Raw genomic sequence first — 24,216 nt, 5'->3', positions numbered from 1 at the left:
AGTCATGGATGCTAGACGCACAGATTTAGACAGATTACAAACAAGCACTCACAGTCTGTAAGCACGTCAGCAGTGTACTACCTCACCAATGCATGATCATATGCATGGGGGATTAGCACACATTTTGATTTATGGACACATGCAGAGCTATTGTGCCTATGACTTTCGTGCAGTGTGGAGAAAAAGAGCGATTGTTTTCTAATCGGCAGGAAAATCAGGAGAACTCAACCTGTTTTTTTATGGACATTTCTTTCCCAGTTGTGTGTTCAACAAAAGTCTGACTCATAAGAGATTAACACACTGTTCCCATAGAAATACTTTTCTTATCTGGCATCAGTTACCAGGAAAACAACTGGACTTATTTTGAATGTCACACCCACATGTGTATCAGTCTGTACTATTTGCATTGTAGGTGAACTTGGAAGTTGTGTGTCTCGTATCTGTGTCATTGTCTGTCACCATACGAGCAGCCTTTTGTCTGTTGCCATCTCAGCTGCCTTCTGTCTCTCATCATCTGATGTCTATCAGGGTGACTGACTGGTTTTGCGATTAAACTCTGGTGATATACTAGCTCTAGAGATAAGGATCTTTTTTTGGGCTCACTATCAGACCGTCTCCTTAGTAACTGGTGCAGATTCAGACTCAGAAACCATACCACAATACTGGTTTATTTTCAGACAATCAAAGGGGAGCAGCCTGATGACGGAGTGTTTTTTTTGTGTGTGTATGTCTGTGTATGTCTGTGTGTGTGTGTGTGCGTGTGTGTTTTAAATTCGTGTAAATAAAATAAATAAATTTAAAGTTATGTAGGGTAATGAAAATTTGCATGTTGTCTGGTTGAAGCATGTATTCTTGTGAAATCTGTATATACACTGATGGTTCCTATCCAGGTGTACAAGCCGCATGTTGCACAGAGACTAAAACACCCTTGTACCATCAGAGACACAAGCTTTTGAACTGAGTGCTGATAACAAGCTGGATGGTCCTGCTTCTGGATCACGTTCTTCTTTGCATCATAGAGCTCTAATCTGCAATTGCTGATTGCATGGTGAAATGTACTCACAGACGATGACTTCTGGAAATGTTCCTGAGTCCATCCAGTGATTTCCATGCCACTTGAGTATCCCAATATCATCATGTATCCAGTATTGGTTTTCGGCTTTGCACCTTGCACAGGGGATCTCTCAATTACTCTGAATCTGTTGATGATATTATGTACTTTAGGTGACGAGATATCTGTTCTTTGCAATTTTACACTGAGGAACATTATTTTGAAATTGCTCCACAATTTGTAGACTCAGTTTTTTTGCAGATTGGTGAACAACTGCCCATATTTATTTATGAGAAACTCTGTCTCTCAAAGGTGCTCTTTTTATATCCAATAATGTTACCGATCTGTTGCCAGGTAACCTAATTAGTTGCGAAGCGTCCCTCCAGCAGTTTCTTCTTAGTCAACACCACTTACTTTTTCACCCTTTTGTTACCCCATCACAGCTTATTTTTAACACGTTACTGCCATCAAATTCAAAATGAGCTGTTTTTTTTCCTAAAATCGTAAAATGTCTCAGTTAAAAAAAAAGTTTTCTATAATCTATTGTGAATAAAATGTGTTTATAAAATTTGCATTCCTTTTTGTTGACATTTTACACAGCGTCCAAACTTTGTTGATATTGGGGTTGTAAATTAATCAAAATAAGATAAAGATAACATAAGATACACTTTATTTATCCCAAAAGTATAAAAATTGTGGTGTCAGGGACAGTCAAAACATTAAAAATAATACAAACAAAGTTGCCTAGGCTCAACAAGTTAATATTTACACCAAAGGTTGGAAAGTTAAATCGAAAAGATAGAAAAAACTTTAAATATTGTTATGTAAATGGACTATGATAATACTGTAGCTGCTGTGCAGTTTTTCTGTAGTTCCGGAGTCGTTTCCATGGGGACAGTTGCCTGACGCTGAGAGCAGCTGTCAACCTCTGTCAACTTTAATACGTCAGCGGTCATTTTGCTGTGTGTTTACCTTTATCATCAAGCGTTGGTAATGAGTTAAGAGGTATTTAAAAACTACTTACTTAAAAACTACCTAATTTATTGTTTCTCCCCGTCTAAGGTATTCTAAGGTTTATGCTAGCTTACTAGGCTAACTTAGCCTAGCTTACTAGGCTACGTTGGTTGACGTAGTGTTTGCTCTGTGTATCATTCATGTTTTCTATTTGCTGTGACTCTGTTTTGTTTTTCCAGTCATAAGCTGTGGGTTAATGTATTATCATTTGCCTATTGCGTGGTGTGTGACGGGGCCACGAAGGAACTTGTTATCGCTATGAAAACTATAATTTGGAGCTCTGCAAGGTGTCATTAGGAGTGTTAAAGTATGGTTTGCAGAGAGCAGTACAATATTATGTTCTGTCAGCACAATAACAAGTCAATCTGCTGTGCACCACTTAGCTTTCCTGGAGGTCTGACCTGCAGGTTGACTGAACTACTCAGGGTGGTTTATAATATTGATCAGCAGTAAATGATTTTACATGTAATTGTTTAATTCATCTATTTTGTCTGCCCATTTTAAATATGAAAGCAAGGGGAGTTTATTTTATTTCTGTTTTTTGATTAGAATATTGGAAAATTGGAATTGGAATTGGAATTGGAAAAACATTTGGTTTGGTTTATTGCAATTTAATACTTCATTCTGGTTGTTGTATGTTTTTAATTGCTGTGTTGTCAAAAAGTTTAATTTACTTTCTCTCTTTTACGACTGCAAAGGGACTTGATCATCTTCATTATGTTTGGATTATTCATGTCAATCATGTTTAAGGGAGCAGTGGTATTACTTTGTCTTTAATCTTCTGTTAAATTAATTGTTCTTGTGTCCGTTTCTGTCTCCTCTTCTGTTAGGTGTTGTGAGTGCAGCGCCTCGCTGTCCCACTGGTATTATGAAAAAGATGGCCGGCTCTTCTGCAAGAAGGACTACTGGGCCAAATTTGGGGAGCTGTGCCATGGCTGCAACGACCCGATCACCACTGGCCTCATTATGGTAAGAGGATCTGCCACTTAACTCATCACTTAGCACCCCCACGGTTCTTGGTTTGCTGATAAACCTTCAGTTCAGGCCATGACAGACCCATACACACACCTGAGTCTGTACGTTTACAGTCTCACTGACTAGATTTTAATAGGACATGTGCCAGACCTGTAACTGACCCTGATGCCTTTGGCAACTTAGAGAGATCTTCTTACAGACCTCCAGTGAAAGTCAGAGCTCCTGTTGTGACACAGGAGAGGTTTGAGTGCACAATAGATGTGGCCACAGTGCTGGAAAGCAGATAAACTTGGCTTCTGCTGATAAGTGCTGCTGCATTATAGAAAAGACAAGATACCAGCACCAAAAGAGACTTGTGTCTATTTGTTGATTAGTGATGGAATCACACACATTCAAAGCCTGAAGAGACCGATTAATATTGTATGTTGGTGTAATAAAATATGTTGTCTTTATATATCTGATGGCCCAGTTTTCCTGCCAGTGCAATGCCAGCAGTAGCAGAAATGCAAATGGATGGCGTTTTTTTTTCTGATGTTGTTTTGTGCCTGTTTGCAAATCTCCTGGCGTGTTAAGTCGTCGTTGCTGAGGTGGTTGGAGAGATGCAGCCAAGATGATATTTGGGTGGTTCACACTGTAATTTCAGCTGCAAAAAACAGTCTTCCTATGCTGCTAAGATCACCTCTTAGCACAAACATTAGGCCATTTCCAAGAGATTCCCTTACAAAGCAAGTTCAACACACCAAGGGTATGTTTTCTGTATCTGAATCTATATTTCCTACTTGACCTTATCTATTATTCCTGGCTACAATCAACATCTCAACTAACAGAGATATTCCAGGAGTGATTATGCGATTTTCCACAGAATGATTGTCACCCTGAGGTGGTTTTGTATATGTTGTTCTATTATCTCTTATCTTGCTCCTGAGCAGAATAGGCCTGCAACAAGTTCCCATGGCAGTGTACCCCTGTGAGTAGTGAACCGGCTTTGTGATACCAAATACCCACCGTTAACACTGATGTTACCTGGATAAGCCCAAATATAGCTACTTATCTGATCTTTTGTTCTTGTTATTTTAGAAAAGTGAAAGAGCAGTTGCTGCATACCTGACCTTAAATGTCTTATTGAAGGAACAGACTTGTAAATTTACATAGAAATGTGGTCAGTGTGTTCAGTTTGTTCATGAAGCAAAGCTCATTCATTATTAAAGTAAACTGCAGTTTTGGTTTTTGGTATCTCGTGTTCACGATACCCATTAGAGCAAACGTTATTGTTGCAGGTGTTGCAACCAACAACTTTTACTTCGAAAGCGATCATTTGTGCCACACTGTTCACACCTCTTAGCAGGGAAGAGTCTCTGTCTTCCATGCAAGCTATGAGCGACCAGGGCTACCTGCTTGCGACCAAAACAGGGGGGGTTTTGCTGCAGCTGTCTAGAGGTGCAACATTTTACCATAGTAAAATGTGGTAGTTGCAGTAAGATTTGTCTAGTGGCTCTTTGAAGTAATAGTGTGCAGTTATTGCCACCCACACCCTGGTGGTCGTTTGATGGGGGGAAGCTGAGTTCATTCTTTGCATATCGAGTATCTGGTTTTCCACATTTTCCTCCTGGTCAGAAGCAGAAGCTAGCAGAATGTAATGTTTGGGTTCATGTGTGTATTTTATCATTCCTCTGCCTCCAGACAGCTTGCCCTTTGCTGTGCAATCTCAGTAATGATACAGAGGAGACTGTAAAGTGAATTAGGCGGAGTGATTGCTACCTCTTTCTCCTTCTCTTTCTTGTTTATTGCTTCTCTTACAGTGCAGAGTCACTGATTGACTGTCTCTGCAGCTGCACTTTAGCAAATTTAAGATTGGTGAGCCAGTCAGGCTTCAAGATGGCCAGTCCAATTGTATCACTGTGCACACATGCAGACCAAGGTCAGCTCCCTACATCTGTGCCACACCCCATAAAGAAGGAGAAGCCTACTCCCATCCTGCACAGTCACTCTGACGCCTATGCAGATTAGTAGGAAAGCACAATCCTATTTTTAAAAATCACTGATGCCACTGCACCTTAAAAAGCTGCTGTCACAGTCGGTGAAACCATTTTGAGCTCCATCATGCAGTGATGAGTCAGAGTCTGCAGACAAACATGGAAGAGCTGTTTTTGTATTTCATAGGATTTCATCTCTCCTGCTACAGTAATGTCCACAAGCAACACCTAGATTTAATGTTTTTCCCCTCTTTGTGTATAAACTATGTGCAGTTTATTGACATACTACAATAACACATCAGTGCTTCATTCATGATGCATCCATAAAAATGCTTGTCCATAAGTCATATCACAGCTATGGATTGTATGAAATGCTCTCATGCTCTTGCTTTTAAATGTATGGGGTGTATCAGATCATTTCAGTAATTTTCCCAAACTAACAGTGCAACAAGAGTGCCACCTTTGTTCAGCAACTCAGTGTGTGGAGATAAGAAGGTAGGCAAAAGCTCACTTTCACACTTTCAAGAGACAGTTATTGCTTGAGTACCCAAATGAAACAATATGAATGCCTTTGAGACAAAGGTGCAAAAGTCTGAAAGTTTTTCCAAACACAGATTAGAGAATCTTGGAGTTAATAAGCTATTTGCATCACGCTGGTATATCAGAACGCTTGTGTGACTGGACATTACCCTGTACATTTTAGTTCGTTTCCACATGTCAACTATCTAATACAAGCAAAATTTGACACTTTTTTAAAAAAAAAATTCACGATTACACTGAGCGTCAAAGTAGAAAATGAATTAGAACTAGGGATGCACTAATTATAATTGACCAGACAGGGACTGGAATTGACCGGTCATCCTCACACATGTCCAGTTATGAGCTGGTCTGTTTAATGCATGTGGAACAAATGCACAACAGTGTAGGTAGGCAAATAGTCATGTGCACAGTCACACACAACATGACAGACTTAAAGTAAACTGCAGGGGAAACACCATGAAAGCAACTGTGACAACAAATCACATCAGACTCTTAATTCACCTTCACCCAGCTGAACATGGACATTTAAAGAGGCTAACAAATTCTTAACATGCCTGTAATATAATTCTAAGTACCTGACATTTGTTTTGTTAAATATGTTGTATAGGCTTCTGTTTGGTAAAGAAAAAGATCTCTTTGAATTTGGGGGTTCAGCAACTCATTTTCAATTAATTATTTACACCTGCTTCCAGAGTAAAGCACTATATTTTTAGCTGTCTATAGAAGATCCTGTAACTCACTGCAGCTTGGGGGGAATTGTAAAGAAATTGCAAAGTTTAATAATGTCTTTTACAATGAAAATTCAATTTTGCATTGAAGAAAGTTGACTTTTACTTGCACATGCTGTCATTTTTAGAGAGGAAGTCAGAATCTAAAAAAATGGTATCTGTGGGTCACACTTGGAGAAAATCCAAAAATGGGATAGGCCAAAAAATTGCAGTTGATCCTTCTCTAATCAAAACAGGACAAAAACAGTTAAGTGATTACATTATTTCTTCAGTGTAATAAAACATTGATTCCGGATGTTACACGGTTACTCTTCAGAAAGACTGAGTTTGACTGGTTCTTTTTTCCTTTAGGCACTTTAGGACTTTCTTGTAGTGGCTCCACAGTGCAGTAGTTTACACCTTTGCAGATCCCTGGTTTGATCCTGGGAGAAGACAAATCCCTTGAGGAATGTGTCAGGAAGGGCATCCTGCCAAATCAGATATGTGGAACTCCCCACTGTGTTGACCCCTTGTAAATAAGGGGAGCAGCTTTTCTTTTAGGACTGTCTTGTACATGTCAGGGTAATATTTTTTATGGTTGAAAATCCCAGAAGAAGAGTCTCTTGGTGTAGACAAGTGGAGATTATTTTGGCAGCTACAGTTTCCAGGATCAAGAATGAAATATTAAGCCTGAAATGCTTTGGTGGTTTCAGTCTCCCTTTGAATTTCTTGATTGCTCAGTGTGTCTCTGTTATTGTTGTTGTCCGTAACCACTGTTACCCTGTGGATCGGGCTATTAAACCAAATAAATCTAACAATATGTCTTAGACTGTTATATTTTATTGAAGGGGCTGTTGGTGTGTAAACAGGTGTGTGTCTACAACCTCTGCTGCTCTCAGCACCTTAAGCTGGAAGTTGACAGAAGTTAATTCAGGTAGAGAATAACTCTTAGTTATTTACTACCTACCTGTACTTGCACTGATTTATGCAATGAGCAGATGGAATTGAATTCCCTCTTCTCTCATCACTCTTTCCCTCCATTCATCCATCACTCCTCCTCCTGACAAATGAATCTGCAGTAATCCCAGCTGTGCCCCCATTCAGTTTAGAGTCAGTCAGGCTTTCTGCAAACAAATCAGGGCCAAGATCCATTCGATGGAAACTGTGCCAGACATCGACCCGAGCCTGGTAATTATCTAAAGGTTGAGAGTGGATTGTTTTGACTGTTTCTCACTCTTACTTTGTTATCTTTGCCACAGCGCTTTGCTGTCAGTCTGCCCTCTATGCCAGCAGGAACTTTTGTTGTTGTTGACTGTGATGGCTGTGGTGCAGTCTGAGCTCTGATTCTGGACAAAGTGCAAATACAAAGTGCTGTAAATAGAAAAAATGAATAACACTTTTGGAATACTGAGTTTTTTCCTAAGTTGGGTTTACTTTACACAAGTCTAAATTACATTCTTGTTTATTGCATGGCTCAAAAAAGCAACAGATTCACAGATTTCTGTTAGACTCTACCTTAACTCTTTGTACTTGTCACAGTAATTTTTGGATTCAGTCCTCTTTGGTCCCTGACCATCTCCACCATGCTTAGGGATGTAGAAGCTCCATTCATATTGTTGCTATGATAGTTGTTTAGGGCTCTGATATTATGTTTGGGCTAGTTGTCATGCTACAGAGGGAATTTCAAACACCTCCCTGATGGTAGTGCATGATACATATGAGTCAAAAATGAGTAAAACTGCTTCACATTGCTGCATATTTGAGACATACATGAGTAGTTTTGAAGAAGTAGGAGAGTAGAAGGAACAAAGTAGAAGAGGAAAGGAGCAGATTAAACAATTAAAGATTGAGAAATGTGGAAATGGTCTTAATAGACATTTTAAGTTGGGTTATGTAGCAGTAAACACAGGTACAGTGTAAATATGCTGTATAAAGTCTGCAACCAAAATACTTGCGAGAGGACGCCTACATAGTAAATCTTATGTGATTTTCAGTTCAGGTTGCATATACAGTTGTATATAGTTTGTCTAACTGAGCCAAAATGAAATTAAAATGGAAAATCAAAAGGAAAAAGAGAAGACAAAAACATCTAGAAAGTAAGTTAAATATATGAATGTGCTTGACATTAGCGCTGCTGCCTGTACTGCCACTTCTGCTTCTACAGAATCATACAGTTACTAAGTTACTCTTTCCACAAAAGATGCACCAAATCGGATGAATAGTTAATAAACATGTTGTATAAAAGTGTTAGGTTGATGGGGAAATAAAAGGTGCTGAGGATACTCACAGGAAGCACTGCACTTGGTTGTTCATGAGAAAGTAAACTTTTTATATTAATTGAAATTATTACTGAACAAAATGATTGTATGGCCTGAGTTTATATGCAGCGTGTCCATCAGGTCCCAAACCCTTTCCAAGTTTGCTGTTTGTGTGTTTTCATTGCGTTGTGTTCCTGACAGCTTTGGAGAGATGACGGTTATTCTGGCCTGACAGGCCTTAATAAATCTCAGGGACTTTTCCCTTGCTGTGTCTTAGAATACAAGATGTACTGAAACAGTTGGAGGTGAAATCCGAGGCGTTTCCCTGAAATCACAAGTGTTTTCTATTCTTTGGAAATTTCTTTTCTTTTCTTTGGCATCATGTGTTCCTTTATGAAAATCTCCAAACCATGTTACAACATGTGCTGTACTTCTGTTGTCTTCTTGACACATTACTGTTGTTTTCAGTTTCACTCAGTCAGATGTATCTGAAACTTTGTGCAGTGTTAATGATTACGTAGATAGCTTATTATATTAAAATAAGTTAAATAATGAAATAAAAGCATTTGTGCACATAGTTTTTCATTTGAACTGTTCAGTGAGTGAGGGTATAACCATATTAGTGGTATACAAATGTTGCTTTTCATTTTTAGTTAATATTAAGTAATACTTGTTTTTGGTTTGGCTGTAAAACCAGTGGAAAGTCCCAGATCAACACTGAACTTTACCAACTCCCACTGGTCTGATGTGCCTTGTGTGTACATGGGAGTCTGCCAGTTGTTTCTGTAAATGCCTGATGATTCTTTTGCCACTAAGTGAGAACAGATACATTTAATGTGTTGCCAAATCATATGTTTAAGATGCTGCAGTTCAGATTGTGGTACTGCTTTTTCGAGAGCAGCTGTTGATCTCATCAGTAACTAAGTGGTTTAAAGCTCTCTTTCAGCATATTGTAATCTCTTTAATTTGCATCGTATTTTGAAGTCTAAATATGAACTCCCTCTCAGAGGCCAGGTTCTCACACTGTGCCCTGTTTGATGGCAGGAAATAGATTATGTTACGATCACTTCCCTGTTTTAAATATTTTAATCAGACATAGTAATCTGCAAATGTCCTTCAGTAAAATGTGTTAAGACACTTGTTTATCATTTCCTCTTCCCGGTGTGGAAACACTGATGAGAACAGCCACCTCTGTGGGCTGAATTCCCCCCCGTAGGGTAGCTGTGGGCTGTTGGGTTTCACTTCTGAGTTCAGTGCCGGCAGCTTGGACTGAACTTAACTTTTGCTTTCTGCAAAGAGGCCAGTTTAGTGTCACACACTATACAGTTTACTGATGCAATTTTTCACTCCTGTTGCTCATTCTTTGTACTTGAATACCTCACAGATTGTATTTAGTTCTTTGTTTTACAGCAGTTTGTATGTAGATTTATCTAAAGTTGATTAAAGTCCCGAACCTTGCTTTGCTTACCGCTGGCAGTGTATTAGAGAATATTTCAGTCTTCCCAGTTCATCTGGTAATTGGGTTAACATCTCTGCATCGCTTCCACAGAGTGTAATAATTTAAGGAAATTTGTTTTATTACTCATGAAATCAGCTTCTTAAAGAATATAACACAATCCTAATTAAAAGGATATTTACTTCATAACATACTTGTTGTTGATGACTGCACAAAATACTATTTGTATCCTATTTTAGTGAGATTTCTGAGAAAATACTCAGTTCATAATTTTCTAGTGACATCACAGCATTATAAAAATAACCACCTGGTGAACAGAGGGTGAATTTCCTCCACTGCATGACAGTAACTTTATCAGATGGGAAATCAAATACTTAATGACTGCTCACTGAGCTTGCTGAGTATCAGTAGAGTGCGCTCCTGCATGCAGACATATAAGCACAGTAGCAATCCCTCCCTTTTTCTCTATTTGTAAGCAGTGACAGTTAAGTTGAAGTTTTCATTGGATTTCTATAGTGAAATTTTATCATAATGTTAAGCCTGGTCAGAACTGCGCGAGTAACCATGAAGCTAACAGTTGATGAATCAGCATTACTTAGTTATACAATTAACTAATTAGTATTCTGCATACTAAGACAGTCAAGAATGTTTTTGTTTGTTTATTTTTGTTTGTTTTTCTCTGCCTTGGATCATGAATAACAGAAATATTTGCCTATTCAGATAGACACTATAGTTTATTATAATGCTTCTTTTGGAGGATCAGGTTTCTCAGTGACTCTGGTCCATGTTTCCGTGACAGTGCCATACAGATTTGTTGGCTGAACATTCATAATGCAAATCACCTGTTCTGCGACATCACAAAGATGCTGTATTAATTTGAAATTTGAAAATAAAACCTCACTTTCCTGTTCTAAGTTGACAGGAATGGCACAAAGTTGGTTTTTCTTTCAGCGAGTTCTGAAATACTAAGACTAGCCCATGTGGGATCAACAACCATGCCACATTCAAAGTCACTTAAATCACCTTTCTTCCTGATCATGAAGCTCACTTTGAACTTCAGAGGTCATCTTGACCGTGTACATGCCTAAATGCATGCTACATGCATCCTGGCATGTGACTGGCTATTTAGACATTTAACAACAGCTTAAATAGGTATACCTAAAAAATGTCCAGTGAGTGTAACTCACCATACTTTTGTACACTTTACATCCTGGCTACAGTGTCACAAGTGGAATTGTTAAGTGGGTATAATTAAAAAATCGCAGGAGCTCTGTCTCTGACTTAGCATTAACATATATCTGTGAGATCTGTGTATGCCTTGTTATATAATTTGTTTACATTTCTGTGTGAAAGTCATTACTGATTATTTTCCTAGAGATTCAGTCTCTCTTACCAACAAAAAACCCTGCTTGGTTAATGCTGACTTGGCCCAGGACCTTTTGCAAGAGACATTCTTTATATTCAATCTTGACTCCCCTGTACTGTGTATTTCTATTAGATTAGCACAGTTTGGAATCATTATAAAAGCCGTTTGTCACTAGACCTTCCAATAATCACATTATTAAGGTAATATGTATCCACATCATATGCTTGCCTAGCAGCTGTCTTTCACTGCAGTCTGTCTCCACCACTTTAGCGTGAATGCGTCTGAATGTCTATTAATATCTGCACAGTACACACTCAGATGGTCCTCCAGCACTGGTCTAAAGTGAGGGCAGGGACTTGAACTTCTTGGCATGCACGACATGTTTGGGCCGAACTGTTCTGTATAAGCTAAGACGGGAAAAGCGCAATAGGACACACCTATTTTACAGTAAATGTAACAAAGAGCTGTCTCTGAACTTTTTTTCAACTTTATGTGGTGAAATCCTGCCTGTTGTAATCTGACATTAGCATAGGACTTAAAAAGTATTTACTATTTAGTTATGCATTTACATCGATCTGCAGGATGTTGAATGAAGCTTTAGTTGGTCAGAAAAAACACTTAAAATAAAATATTAATTATTATATTAAACAGTTTTTAAAGCTTTAACTTCCAAAATGTTTTCTGCTATTACATTATTATTTTAGGTTGTATTGTTTTTACTTGGGTTTTACTAGTTTTGTTGATTTGGTTGAATAGTAAGCTTGTGGCTTGCTTTCACTGTGGCTTGCTTCACTATTAATATTTGAGATTTGAAAAGGATCAGTAATTGCATTTTTTATCAAGTTTTTTTGTTTAAAGGAAGAAAATGACAAGCCCAGTGCATTCACTTTACCTAGTTCAGCACAACACAAAATTAAACATGCAACACAAACAAATTAGTCCAACATAAAAAAAAAAAACTTTCCATAGCATAACATTCAATAAGTCAGGCCTGTGACTGTTGCCGCTTTCAAAATGTGATTACAGGAATAGGGGGAGAGGGAAGGAATCCTCTGAAGACACCGTGGGGGGTTGGGCGGAGGGGGTGCATAGCAGCCGGCAAGCTGACAGCGTGTACAAGAGTGGGCTGGGCCAAACAGGAAACGATGATGTCATAGCAAAAGTCAGTGAGAGAAAAGGGGAAGGCAGAGTGGTTGGGAGGGGAGAGGAGGAGTGGCACTGATTCAGAGATGAGCTCAGCTGCATAGGCGTGGGCTGCTCGCTCTCTCCTCCCCCTCTCAGTGCTCTCTTGCTGCCTGCCTTGGCTGCTGCCAGTGTTTTGTTATGACAGCGGGGGAAATCGCCTGCCTCAGTAGAATGAACTAGAACAGCGAAGAGGAGAGACGCCGGCTCCCGTTGACATGGTGGGAGATTTATTTTTCTGGAGCTTCTGCTGTCTCAGGCTGTGGAAAAGGGATAAGAAGGTGAGCTTATTCGCTGCTGCTGATGCTGATGGTGACGCTCTGGGTGTCTGAGTGATTTATAGTATTCATGAGCCGGTGAGGAGGCAGCGAAGCAGGTCTCTAAGCTGGTTCAGATAGTTTGCCGGTTGCTTCTACACAGTCTTGTTCCAGCATGTCTCTTTAATGTTAAAACCAGAGCATGAAACATAGTGTGTTTTGTGTGTCCCTTTAAACTGGGTCAGTGTATTGCTTTTTCTAATTACAGATATGCGTCTTTTTTTCTGCTCCAGTGTCATGAAAATGTGATGAGCCATGGCACACATGCTATTTTTAGGATGCGTTCTTCCTCACATAAAAGTGCTAGCACATTCAAAAAGATTATTTTAAAAAATCACTGTCAGGACATTTTCATTTATTTATTTATTTTTTATGAAAGTGGATTTGAGACTTGCAGAAAGAGAGGGAGGGGGGCCGACAGGCTGAATAGCAGCTTTCTAAAGCAGAGGCCAGGGTATGCTGTGGCACTGTACAGTTTGTAACGGTAGGGGGTTTCCATTCAGACAGCATCAATGTGACCCACTGTCTTCCCTGTCAGCCTTTCAGTCTAATTATGTTTGCTTAAATGATGTCTACTGTAGCTTCATCATCTTTTTACTTGATTTCTGTTCAGCCAGCTTTGATTGCAGTTTTGTAGAGCATCTTGATCATACTCTTTGTGTTTAAGCTTTAAGAAATCCCTTTGACAGATTTTGGAATTTGACCCAGTTGTAGCTCAATCTCAGTGCAGCAAATCAGGTATCAGATACACATGCTCTTCTGACTATTCCCCCACATGATGTCATTTTTTTTAAACACAGCTATTAAAAATTTTTGTTTTGCTTTCTGTGAACTCAGTCACATATGGACTGCGTATTTCTGTTTAGCTCATGCAGGATGCCTCAGAGGAAAGTTCATTACATCAAGGACGGGTTTAAGCAAAGCCAGATCTCCTATAATCCTGTGAGTCCATTCAGAGTCACCCTTTGCGTTGTTGATATGAGGTCATTCTTTCACATTTTGCAAGAGTGTTGTTAAGTCAGAGGATCCAACCGGTGCTTCTAGCTGCAGGGGTTCAGTTTCAGAATGGGTGCACCTTTATTCATGTTTGGTTTGTATTCCTAGGAAATTTGTACAAATAGTCAATGGTTTGCAGACCTGCAAGCGCCTAGTGATGTTATCCTTTGACTGTGGTGTCCCAGAGGCATCAGATTTTCACTAATGTATTCCTTAAATAGATAACTTAAAAAACAATGTATTTAAATATATTCAAGTTTTTCTTATTCAACATCTTGCATTTACTTTGCTGTTAATATAGTTTCATAAAAATCATTGTCTTCACTTTAGACGTGAGATCAGTGTGTCAACCTCCCAGTTCTTTGGCCCTGCTGTTTTCTAGAAAGTTCTTCACGTCTGCGATCAGACATGCGGCATCTGTTTGTGGTCCTTTGTATTCACTGCTGCTGGTTGGCATAAAGGCTTTCATTAGTAAACATAATCAGTGAGGAAAATGTGAAATGATGTGATGAAAATGCAACAATGTCACAATGAAGATATGAAAGACCTTGAAGCAAAACCGGAGCAAAACAGGAACTAAATGATTTGGGTTGAAACATGACGTGTCTTTGAAATTTTATATAAGGAACCGCCACCACTGGTCTGCCTTAGTTTTTTCAGCCCATGTGTTTCTAACATAATCTACATGCTAATTATAACTGTATTTACTCAGATCTCAGTGTTGTTATTTTATCTGTCACTGTGAGTATGACACTGTTGTAAATTCCTAAAAAACAACCTCCAAGGGTCACTTCACATTCCACAGCCACTCTAAGGTTCCACTTATAAATCATTAAAAAACAAACGAAGTTTGAAGGCTACATTAACCCAAAAGTGTCTGTGGGTGATGGTCACACGTTGGTGGTGATGAGGTAACACTCGAAACTACTTAGAAATTTTTCTTCCCCATCACCTCATCAGTACTTCTTCACCAGAAAAATCCCGCAGACTGCAACCACTTAATAATGTGGTGATAATGTATGCTAAACTGTTTAAGGAGTGAACTCTTTAAACTTGAGGGATCCTCACTGTCTGGAGAAAAGTCAGATAACAGAATTTTTTTTTAAAAAGTACTGATGTGTCAGATACTTTTATCTACATATAGTGTGGTATAGTAAAAACAAGACTATGATGAGGTCATTGTGAAGAAACTTTCCAGCAATGAGTTTCACAATTTAACATGAAGACACTCCTTGATTCTGTTTCACACACTGATGATGATATTCTGCTACTAAATTAAAGGCTTCTCACCAAACATGATTATTGTTAGATTCACTTGTATGAGCTCTTCTAACATTTAGCCTATATATTGTAAGATTTACCCAGCTTGGTTAAAACTTGTTTAAAACTTGTTTCAAGTGCCCAGTTCCCCACACATGGATTAGCCAGAACCACAAACTTTTTTCTTTTTTTTAAAACCTGGGATTAGGCTTAATCCATGTCTTGGAAAGATGCTAAAAAATAGTTTTGATGTAGAGATGAGTCATTCAATTCAAGTCATTTCAATTAAATTCTATTTTATTTATATGCCGCTAAATCACAACAACAGTGGCCTCAAGGTGCTTTATAATGTCTATAGTAATAGAGAGAAAACGTCAACAATCCAACAACCCCTATGAGCAAACACTTGGTGACAGTGGAAAGCAAAAACTCTCTTTTAACAGGAAGAAAACCAGGTTCAGGGAGGAAAAGCCATGTGCCGTGATCGGACACAACACAGACTGTAGAAGAGAACCAGCGTTTAATAATACCTATGATTAAACTTAGTAACAAATAATGTACCAACTATTTGGCAAGTGTAGTTGTTGTGTAGCTAACTTCTATCAGTTTGCTAAATTTCAAATAAACTAATTTCAAGTTACAGTGCACTAGGCTGATAATGACACCAAACAAACCAACTTCCTCCATGAATGTTATATATAGAATTACATATATATATGTAGAAGAAATTAGCATTAAAACTGCACTTTTAGTAAACTCCACACTCTTTAAAAACATCATTAGTATAAACATTTGAGCACAGAAGCTACAAAGACCTCAATTGTTCTTTAGCTTCATTTCTCTCTGTCATCCCATGAACATGGCGCACGTGGCAGCAGAGTAACGGCAGCTTGACCCGGTTACTCCTGGACCCCGTGGACCCACTTCCTCTCCCCCCAGGCAGACATGTGTTCTCTGTTTGGTTTGTGTTCACTCGAAGAGGACACGAGGCTAACGCACACCATCGCACACACTCTTGAGCATGACTATGAGCTAATGCAGACTCGACACACACCCACAGACCTTATGTCAGGATAGGATGTGGAACCAGTGGTGTTTTAATGCATCTGGTGTTTCTTAAACCTTTTTTTCTTTTTTTCTATTGAGTGATTTCGTATTTCTTCTTTTGTCCTTTTTTTTTTAATCATTCAATCCACACTTTAGAGGGAGACCACGTCCTAAGTGTGAGGGGAGCAGCTGTCGCCTGTCACATGCGGGTTTAAAGAGGGTGTGTGTGTCTGTTGTGTCTGCATAGCAAGCAAATGGCCGCCACAGAGTCAGGGTGTGCAGAGCCACACGTCCGTTTCATCTCCGTCCAGCTGTCCTCTCTTCCTGTCTTCTTAATTTATTTGCAGGGCTGCACCTAAGAGAAATCTACACCTAAGAGAAAATGTGGTGCTAAAAATAATCGGGCAGCTTTTGTGTTTAACTTTAAAATGATCTCCCATTCTCACAGCACTTGCTGCTTTAGGTTGTGTTTACATGTCCTTTCGAAGTCACGGTGTAATTTTTATGGCTCCTCTTTTTGAGACTGCTTAGTTGACGAATAAAGAAATTAAGCTGGTCGATTAACCTCGCAGCTGCCTCGTTCCCTGTGTCCATTACAGAGCCTATTTTCTATTTTCTCCTCTTTTGTTCTTAGGATACAAGTTGACTCTTATTCTCCTGTTAGTGGCAGACTCTAACGTTTGTTGTTTTTAACTTCAAAAGCAGAAACTGAAATATTTAAGATACAAATAAGTCAGGATGAGGGCATATTTTATTGCTGTGTAGCTGGAAGGAGCTGAATTACTTTAAAAAACCGTAAATTAATTGCGGGGTCTCCCTTGCTACAGCCCAAGGCCTCGACATGTGTTTACGTGTTTGTGTGTCTTCACTGCTGTTTTCCCAGGAGGGAGGAGTAGTCGACATATGGCTGTAGACGGAGGTTTTCATTGATTCTTTGATCTTCACTTTTCCCCTCTCTGTTTTTAGGTTTACTACCATTTAAAGGTAGTACTGCTTAGAGGCTGATTCAGGTTTGCAGGTTTGCAGCCATGAACTTTTTATAATGATCTGAATCATATGCAGTATTGCAGGGGCAAAGTCAACGTTAATATTTCATCAGGTATTCTGGTGATTATTTCTCCACTAGTTTATCAGAAAGTTAAATAACGGAACAGCTGAATGAGTAAATTCTGTTTGCATGTGATTGATTATTCTTTGTCCAGCTCTCCTCCATGCGGTGCCCCTTCTTAGTCCTCCTGTATCTCATTAGCATTGTAAATCAGTGCAGTTGAGGAGTGCTGTCGAGGGGTCCACTCCATCCAAAAATTTCTGCCACTAAAAGCGAAAAATGGACTAACAAGCACAGCCTCTGGGGAGCAAATGGCTCTCATGGGCTTGACCTTAGGTACTTAATTTCATGTCTCATGTTTAATCATTAAGCCTTTGAGTGGGTGGGTCGTTTGCATGGACAGGCGCCACATTACCTGAAGGAGTCGATAATAATACATCGAAGGCTACTTAATCAATTATTTTAGTCGATGAGCATCGCAACAAGCAAGGACAGGGAGCGGCATTAAAAGTGTGGGAGTGTTGATGCTTGATTTTTCTGGTCATTTTAGTGGTCTCTGGTCTGAGGAACACCCAGAGCATCACCCTCAGAGCTGCCAGTATGAATTATCGGCTGCTCTGTTTTCTTTATTGGCCATAACTCAATTCTCTCTCTTGTTTGCAAAACTGCCCCGAGCTCTGGAGGGCATCTGGCAGCAGCAAACTCGATGCTTGAGCATGAGACTAATGATTACCCTCAATGACCAGACCTCGCCCTTCTTCCCAGAGACAGCTTCGTGTTGCTTGTTGCTCAAAAACCCTGAAATATTGTTAAGGTGTTCCTCTTTAGATAGGAGAAAAATCTGTTTACATGTTCATTTATGTATTTGTGTGTATGTGTGTTTTTTAACAGGTCGCAGGGGAACAGAAATATCATCCAGAATGCTTCACATGTCTGAACTGCCGATCGTTCATCGGTGATGGAGACACATACGCTCTGGTGGAGAGATCTAAACTGTACTGGTGAGCAAAAAAAAAAAGCTGAGGCGCTTGCTTTATGTGTCACATCCATCATAGCCTGTGAAACTAGTACTCATGATCTTTCCCCAGTTTCATCCTCTGCCATAAGCTAATCCGCTCAGAATCCCTAGGAAAGCACAAAAGTGTGCCATAAGCTGCTGTTGATTGACAAAATCTCAAATTTATTCAGCTTATTTCTGGCTTCAAAGGGCTTTTTGTCAACATTATGACAAACTGGTGACAACTGGCAGAAGACATGCTCATATCTGAGTGTGTTTTAAGCATGAAACCAGTCATAAAACCATTAAACTGGGAGAAGAATGCTTTTATTATCATATAAACAGCAGCTGCAGTTTGAACATCATATTGTTAGTTGCTAGCTTCCAATAGCTCCAGGGTTGCTTTAATGTTCTCGTCACAAGTTTCAGACTGTATCTATCAAAGAATATCATGAGAGAGGCGGCTAATTGTATTCTGCAGCAACATAATGACATCGCAGTGTCCATAAAGACTTAGATTCAACAAGAACAGTGAGTCTGGGGTTACATGAGAGACAGAAGACTCTGAGACAGCCTAAATCTACAGAACTATGGTACCTCCCCCACAATACTTTTGAATTACTCACCTTGAGAGCTGGTGTTTTCTCAGATCATTACATTCACTGAGAAAGTCGCATGTTGCTGACTGACATGACACAGAAAGGAGATCAGCAACAGCTTTACAATTTTTTTGGGGGGGGGGCTGTCCTTGTTTGTCATCATCTCATAGGTTATTAGTCACTTCATAAGATTCTGACTTATCAAAGGTCAACCTGAGTCAAAACAATGAGTGTACAGTGTTGTCTGGGCTGAGCCGAAGCAACATGTGACACTGTGAAAATTATTGTAATGAGAAGTTGATTTTTCATAGAAACCTCACGAGGATTCCTATTATCTGTTTTATTACCGGCGTTCTCATTTTTAGAAAAAAAAATAAAAGAAGAATAAATTCCATTCTTGATCTCTACTTCTGTTCCTCTCTGGCTCCAGTGGTCACTGCTACTACCAGACCATCGTGACCCCGGTGTCGCTGCCGGACTCGCCATGCTCACGGATCCCTCACACAGTCACACTGGTGTCCATCCCGGCCTCCGCCGATGGCAACAATGGCCGCAAAGGGCGCGGTTTCTCCGTGGCGATTGACCAGCCGCTAAGCCCGACCAATGGCTACAGTCCCGAACATGGACATACCGTCAGAGTCTCCCAGTGAGCCACATTTGTGTTTTGTGAATAAAATGAATATTGTGTTTCAGTTTGTGGAATGTAGAGCAAGTGGAAAATGAAGAGGAAAGGGGAATGAGTTAAGAGATGCAGCATTAGGGGAGGTTAATGGTGGAGGACAAAGGATAAAGGAGGGGGATTTATAAATGGAGGCCAGAGTGATAGATGAGATTCATTTAAAATGTATAATAGAGTGGAAGGATAGTCACTGTTATTCAAATGAGCTCAGACTTATCTGCTCTCTGGACAGTACTAAAAGAAAAATGTTCCCTGTGTGCACAAAGGTGTTTAAGGAGATTTTTCTTTGTTTCCAGGGTGGATGCCGACTGCATCAGCCCAGATGTGAAAAATTCCATTCATGTTGGAGACCGGATCTTAGAAATTAATGGGACGCCCATTCACAACGTTCCTCTGGATGAGGTATTCATTACTGTCCTTTATGCGTTTGCTGCTAAAAGATGATGCTTTAGTTTCACTCAGGTGGTTTCTCGGTGTTCCTGTTGTTTTGGAGGAAAATGGGATGATATCCATCTTCAGCTTTTGAGGATTTCCAGTGGCAAGATGAGACTTAATAATATAACCAGCTGTTTAAATAAATAAATGCTTCAGTAAATTCATAAGGGAAGTTACTGAAACATGAGTGCTTCGTCTAACACTGAACTTATAAGCAAATCCAAATAGAGCACTTCAATGTGCAGATAGATCCTTTTAAGTTATGAAATGCATTAGTGCCGTTCACTTTTTGATCTGACCATCCTGTCTGATCTGTCTCTTCCTCTACAGATTGACCTGCTGATCCAGGAAACGAGCCGGCTGCTGCAGCTCACCATCGAACACGACCCTCACAGCCAGTCGGGACAGGAGGGAGGCTCCTCAGAGGCTGAGGACCAGGTGGACGGTCCGTTGTCCACCCCACTGTCAGAAGGGCCCAGCCCCATCCTACCCATCACCCAGCCCCCCAATCCAGACATCAGCAACCTGAAATCCCGCATCATCACGTAAGACATCAATGCAGCAGCTAATATACTTTTATCACAGTTTGCTACAAAGAGTAAAAGTGGTGATAATGTATGTTCTCATCTTCCCGTTAATAAAGTGTGAACACCTTCCTTAATGAAAAGGTTGATTTCTTTGTTTTCTTCTCTCTTAGGCGAAGTTACAGCACTGATAAGTCGCCTGGATCCAGCAATGCTGCGTCACCAATCTCCCAGAGGAAGGACATCAATCGGTCGGAGTCACTTCGGGTTGTCTCAAACCGGACTCACCGTATCTTCCGCCCATCTGACCTCATCCACGGAGAAGTGCTGGGGAAGGGATGCTTTGGACAAGCCATAAAGGTAGATTTGAGTTGGCAGAGACTCAGACTCTTTAGTTTTATTTACAATGTAGCATGCAACGAGTCATACTGAGAAAAATCCAGAAGGGGGCAGCATTGAGATGAAAGACGTGTATAGAGGTAGGAGGATTTGATGACTGGGGATTTATCACATCAGGGAATTTTTCTTTTTTAAGTTTTGTCTCTTAACATTGCTTCAGACAGTGTTGCTTAACTTTGTGCATTGTGTCTTGTTAAAGGTGACACACAGGGAGACGGGTGAGGTGATGGTGATGAAAGAGCTGATCCGCTTTGATGACGAGACTCAAAAAACATTCCTCAAAGAGGTGAGTGGAGACAGACCATCACAGAGACTTCAGACTGTGAATGAAACATAACACAGAGCGGCTTGTGCACAAAAGCTATTGTTGTTTTTTCTTCTATAAGCCAAAGCTAAAGATTGTAGTTAAAGTGAGCCATTCCTGAATGTGGGAAAGGGGTAAATGAAAAAGGCAGACGTCTCACACCTGAAAAGAAAATGAGATTAAAAAGGCATAAACTCCCCTTTGAAATAATATCGGTTCACTATGCTCACATAGTCCTGTCTCCCAAAAATGATGGCTGGGCAGATTTTATTTTACCGCCCACATTAAACTTTATCTCTCTGCCGACCTCCCTAAAGACAGCCGATAGCAGAGGATGACTCAGGTTCAGATTTCTGTGAGGCTTTTTGGATTTTGAGGATCTGAATCACTCGTCGTGTTCCTGTTTTGCGCTACATTAGCCTCATTCATCCAGTTAACTGTCTCCTAAATGGGATGTTTGAAGCTCAGAAAAATGGTTCCACTTTAGTTGTGGATGTTTATGAGTGGGTATTTAGCTTTATTATTGGGTTGAAACAGTGATGAGTCTTTGCTTGTAATTAGAAAAGTGAGTAAAGAGATTCGCTGTAAAATGAGCCCCAATCACAGCTAAGCAATGATTATTACTCGTGCTGGCTGTTTGTTTGTAGGTGGCCCAAGTCTTAAATTACTGAGTCTCGTGTAATCCTCATTGGTGAAGATTAGAAAAGAAGGAGGCAAACATTTCAGATGTCATGTGTAACAGTGGCGTGCCGCCTCCTCCATGTGACTTTAGTTTTACCAGTAGTGTAGTCACATTTGTAAAGTAGCAGAAGTAACTGCAAAAATATTAACACTGACTGTCATAATTTGTTCAGGTGATAGTTTTGTACTGTGAATATTTAAGATCCCTTACAGCTACTGTGGACTTTTCCCAGAGATGTTACAACAGTGTGTGAAAATAAATAAATAATTATTTGTGTCTTTAAGGTGAAAGTCATGCGATGCCTGGATCACCCCAATGTGCTCAAGTTTATCGGAGTCCTCTACAAAGACAAGAGACTCAACTTCATCGCAGAGTACATCAAAGGAGGCACTTTGCGGGAAATCATCAAAAAAATGGTAAACAAGAGGGGGGGTGTTTGTTTCCTATATGGAATTCCAATGCACGGACTAGCATGGTTATTATTATAATGATAATAATAATAAAGAAGTAATGATTCATCAGTTTATACCAGTATGTTACATTAAGTTGTGTATTCTGTTTTTTCCTACAGGACTCAAACTATCCCTGGAACCAGCGGGTCAGTTTTGCTAAGGACATCGCTGCTGGGATGGTGAGTGTATATACTGTTAATACACTCTGGAAAACAAGCCAAGGTTTTTCTACATGGAGAAAGTGGTTTAGATCATTATCATTGTTTTGCCACTGCATACACAAAAACACAGAACACGACACTGTCAGACTCTAAAACATACAGAGGGAAGTGGTGTGGTTGTATTGTCGATAACAAAACATAACCAAGATCATAACCTTATAAATAAAAATCAAATCCTGCTGAGCCAAGAGAAAAGTAGAGATCAGTGGTTGTGAGAGATAACCACCGCCTCCTGTTAGATGTACTCTGAATATCTGCTGTACACATACTTTTTGCTTTATGCTGTTGTCTCCCTCTAGTGGTCATGTTTGTGAGCTACAACACTTGTGGGGTACTTTTCTTACTATAAAGGTTAAATCAGAGCATAAATTCCCGCAGGATAGGAACACAGGTTCTCTGGATTTCCCCCCAGATATCTGTACAATGATGCATGTCAAGCATGACTGTGTTATTGTATATTCAGCAACAGCTTTTTGAGATAAACCCAGACAGTATTGTTCTACTTGGCAGTGTTCTACTTACAGATTATCAAAAGACTGTTTATTTATTTTTATTCTTCCTGCCTTTCCTTCCTCTCCTATCTGTCTGTCTGTCATTCAGGCATATCTGCACTCCATGAACATTATTCATCGGGACCTGAACTCTCACAACTGTCTAGTCCGAGAGGTAAGAACTTGTCTTCCTGAACACTTTTGTGTTTGTGCCGACATACCTCTGCACATACAGCATGTTTTCTTTAAGGATTTAGTACGGCGCACCTGCCATTCGCTCATACAAAAACAAAAAAGGGCTTTGTTCGCAGTTGCTATGGGAGACTAAGACGACTTTAAAAACACTCCACACAAGAAGCTTAAAGCAGAAACGTTCAGCTTGCCTGACCTAAACAAGGGGAGTGCTGAACACGTGTCACATGACAACAAAATGTTTGCCTGACAGCCTGGAGATTAATTTTAAGCTCACTGGAGAAGCTTAAACCTGATTCACCACAGATATATCCCTGAACGCTATGTCTGTCTTTTTTTCAGAAGTGATGATGTTGATAGTGAAAAGAGTGAATCCAGAACTAGTAACTAGCAGGTTGACGCTCTTTTCAGACAGTGTTTCCGTTAAGCTGGAAAGCGAATGAACTAAATATGCCCATTTCCTTTATGAAAAGAGAACAAGTCATTAAACCTGTCAGCCGGTGGTCTCACACACAAGCTGTCCCCTGCTCCCAGCAAGTGATTTCATTGCGTCTGACATCATTTTATATTGTGAATGTCGTTAATGTGAATACTCTGTGTAGTAAAAATCAAATTTTGTGACTTTTGGTGAGTATGCTTGTTGCATAAAAATAAAATGTTTGGGCATATTTCACTTTAAAGAACAACACAGTGGTGGTGGCAGACTTCGGGCTGGCGCGACTCATGGTGGACGACAAGCACGGGGAAAAGCTGACGCAGGGAAAGCTGTCTGGCCTCAAGAGGCCCGACCGCCGGAAGAGATACACGGTGGTGGGAAACCCCTACTGGATGGCTCCAGAGATGATCCATGGTATGGACCACAGGAAGTGATCCATGTCCTTGCTTTCCTGTGCTAATCACAAATATTTTTTTGAGTATGAGATCACCAAAATCTTAACATTAGTCTAATTTTGTCTTTTTCCTTCGCAGGGAAGAGCTACGATGAGAGAGTAGACATCTTTTCCTTTGGTATCATGCTCTGCGAGGTAAGCTATCCATCAGCTGCTCTGGA

The 24,216-nt window shown here is 39.9% G+C and overlaps 1 protein-coding gene across 4 annotated transcripts in view; it reads left to right on the top strand.

Moving 5' to 3' along the window:
- The window catches only part of limk1a (LIM domain kinase 1a), a 54,163-nt gene that overhangs the window by 25,595 nt on the left and 4,352 nt on the right, over positions 1–24,216 (top strand). For 2 of the 4 annotated variants that reach the window (XM_003458607.5, XM_005463719.4), the window contains 12 exons: positions 2,896–3,034; positions 18,082–18,191; positions 19,217–19,432; positions 19,762–19,867; positions 20,231–20,445; positions 20,598–20,784; positions 21,023–21,109; positions 22,094–22,225; positions 22,381–22,440; positions 23,083–23,148; positions 23,847–24,015; positions 24,135–24,190. In XM_003458607.5, the coding sequence (XP_003458655.1) occupies positions 2,896–3,034; positions 18,082–18,191; positions 19,217–19,432; positions 19,762–19,867; positions 20,231–20,445; positions 20,598–20,784; positions 21,023–21,109; positions 22,094–22,225; positions 22,381–22,440; positions 23,083–23,148; positions 23,847–24,015; positions 24,135–24,190 (1,543 nt within the window). Of the gene's footprint in view, positions 1–1,930; positions 2,057–2,895; positions 3,035–12,544; positions 12,804–18,081; positions 18,192–19,216; positions 19,433–19,761; positions 19,868–20,230; positions 20,446–20,597; positions 20,785–21,022; positions 21,110–22,093; positions 22,226–22,380; positions 22,441–23,082; positions 23,149–23,846; positions 24,016–24,134; positions 24,191–24,216 lie in introns of those variants that run through there. The other 2 variants (XM_005463721.3, XM_005463720.4) reach the window with 2 other exon arrangements.

This window comes from Oreochromis niloticus, linkage group LG14 (genome assembly GCF_001858045.2).
Source record: "Oreochromis niloticus isolate F11D_XX linkage group LG14, O_niloticus_UMD_NMBU, whole genome shotgun sequence".
Lineage (NCBI taxonomy): Eukaryota > Metazoa > Chordata > Actinopteri > Cichliformes > Cichlidae > Oreochromis > Oreochromis niloticus.
The sequence above is the reverse complement of the archived record's forward strand: the minus strand, read 5'-3'. Positions and strand labels throughout refer to the sequence as shown.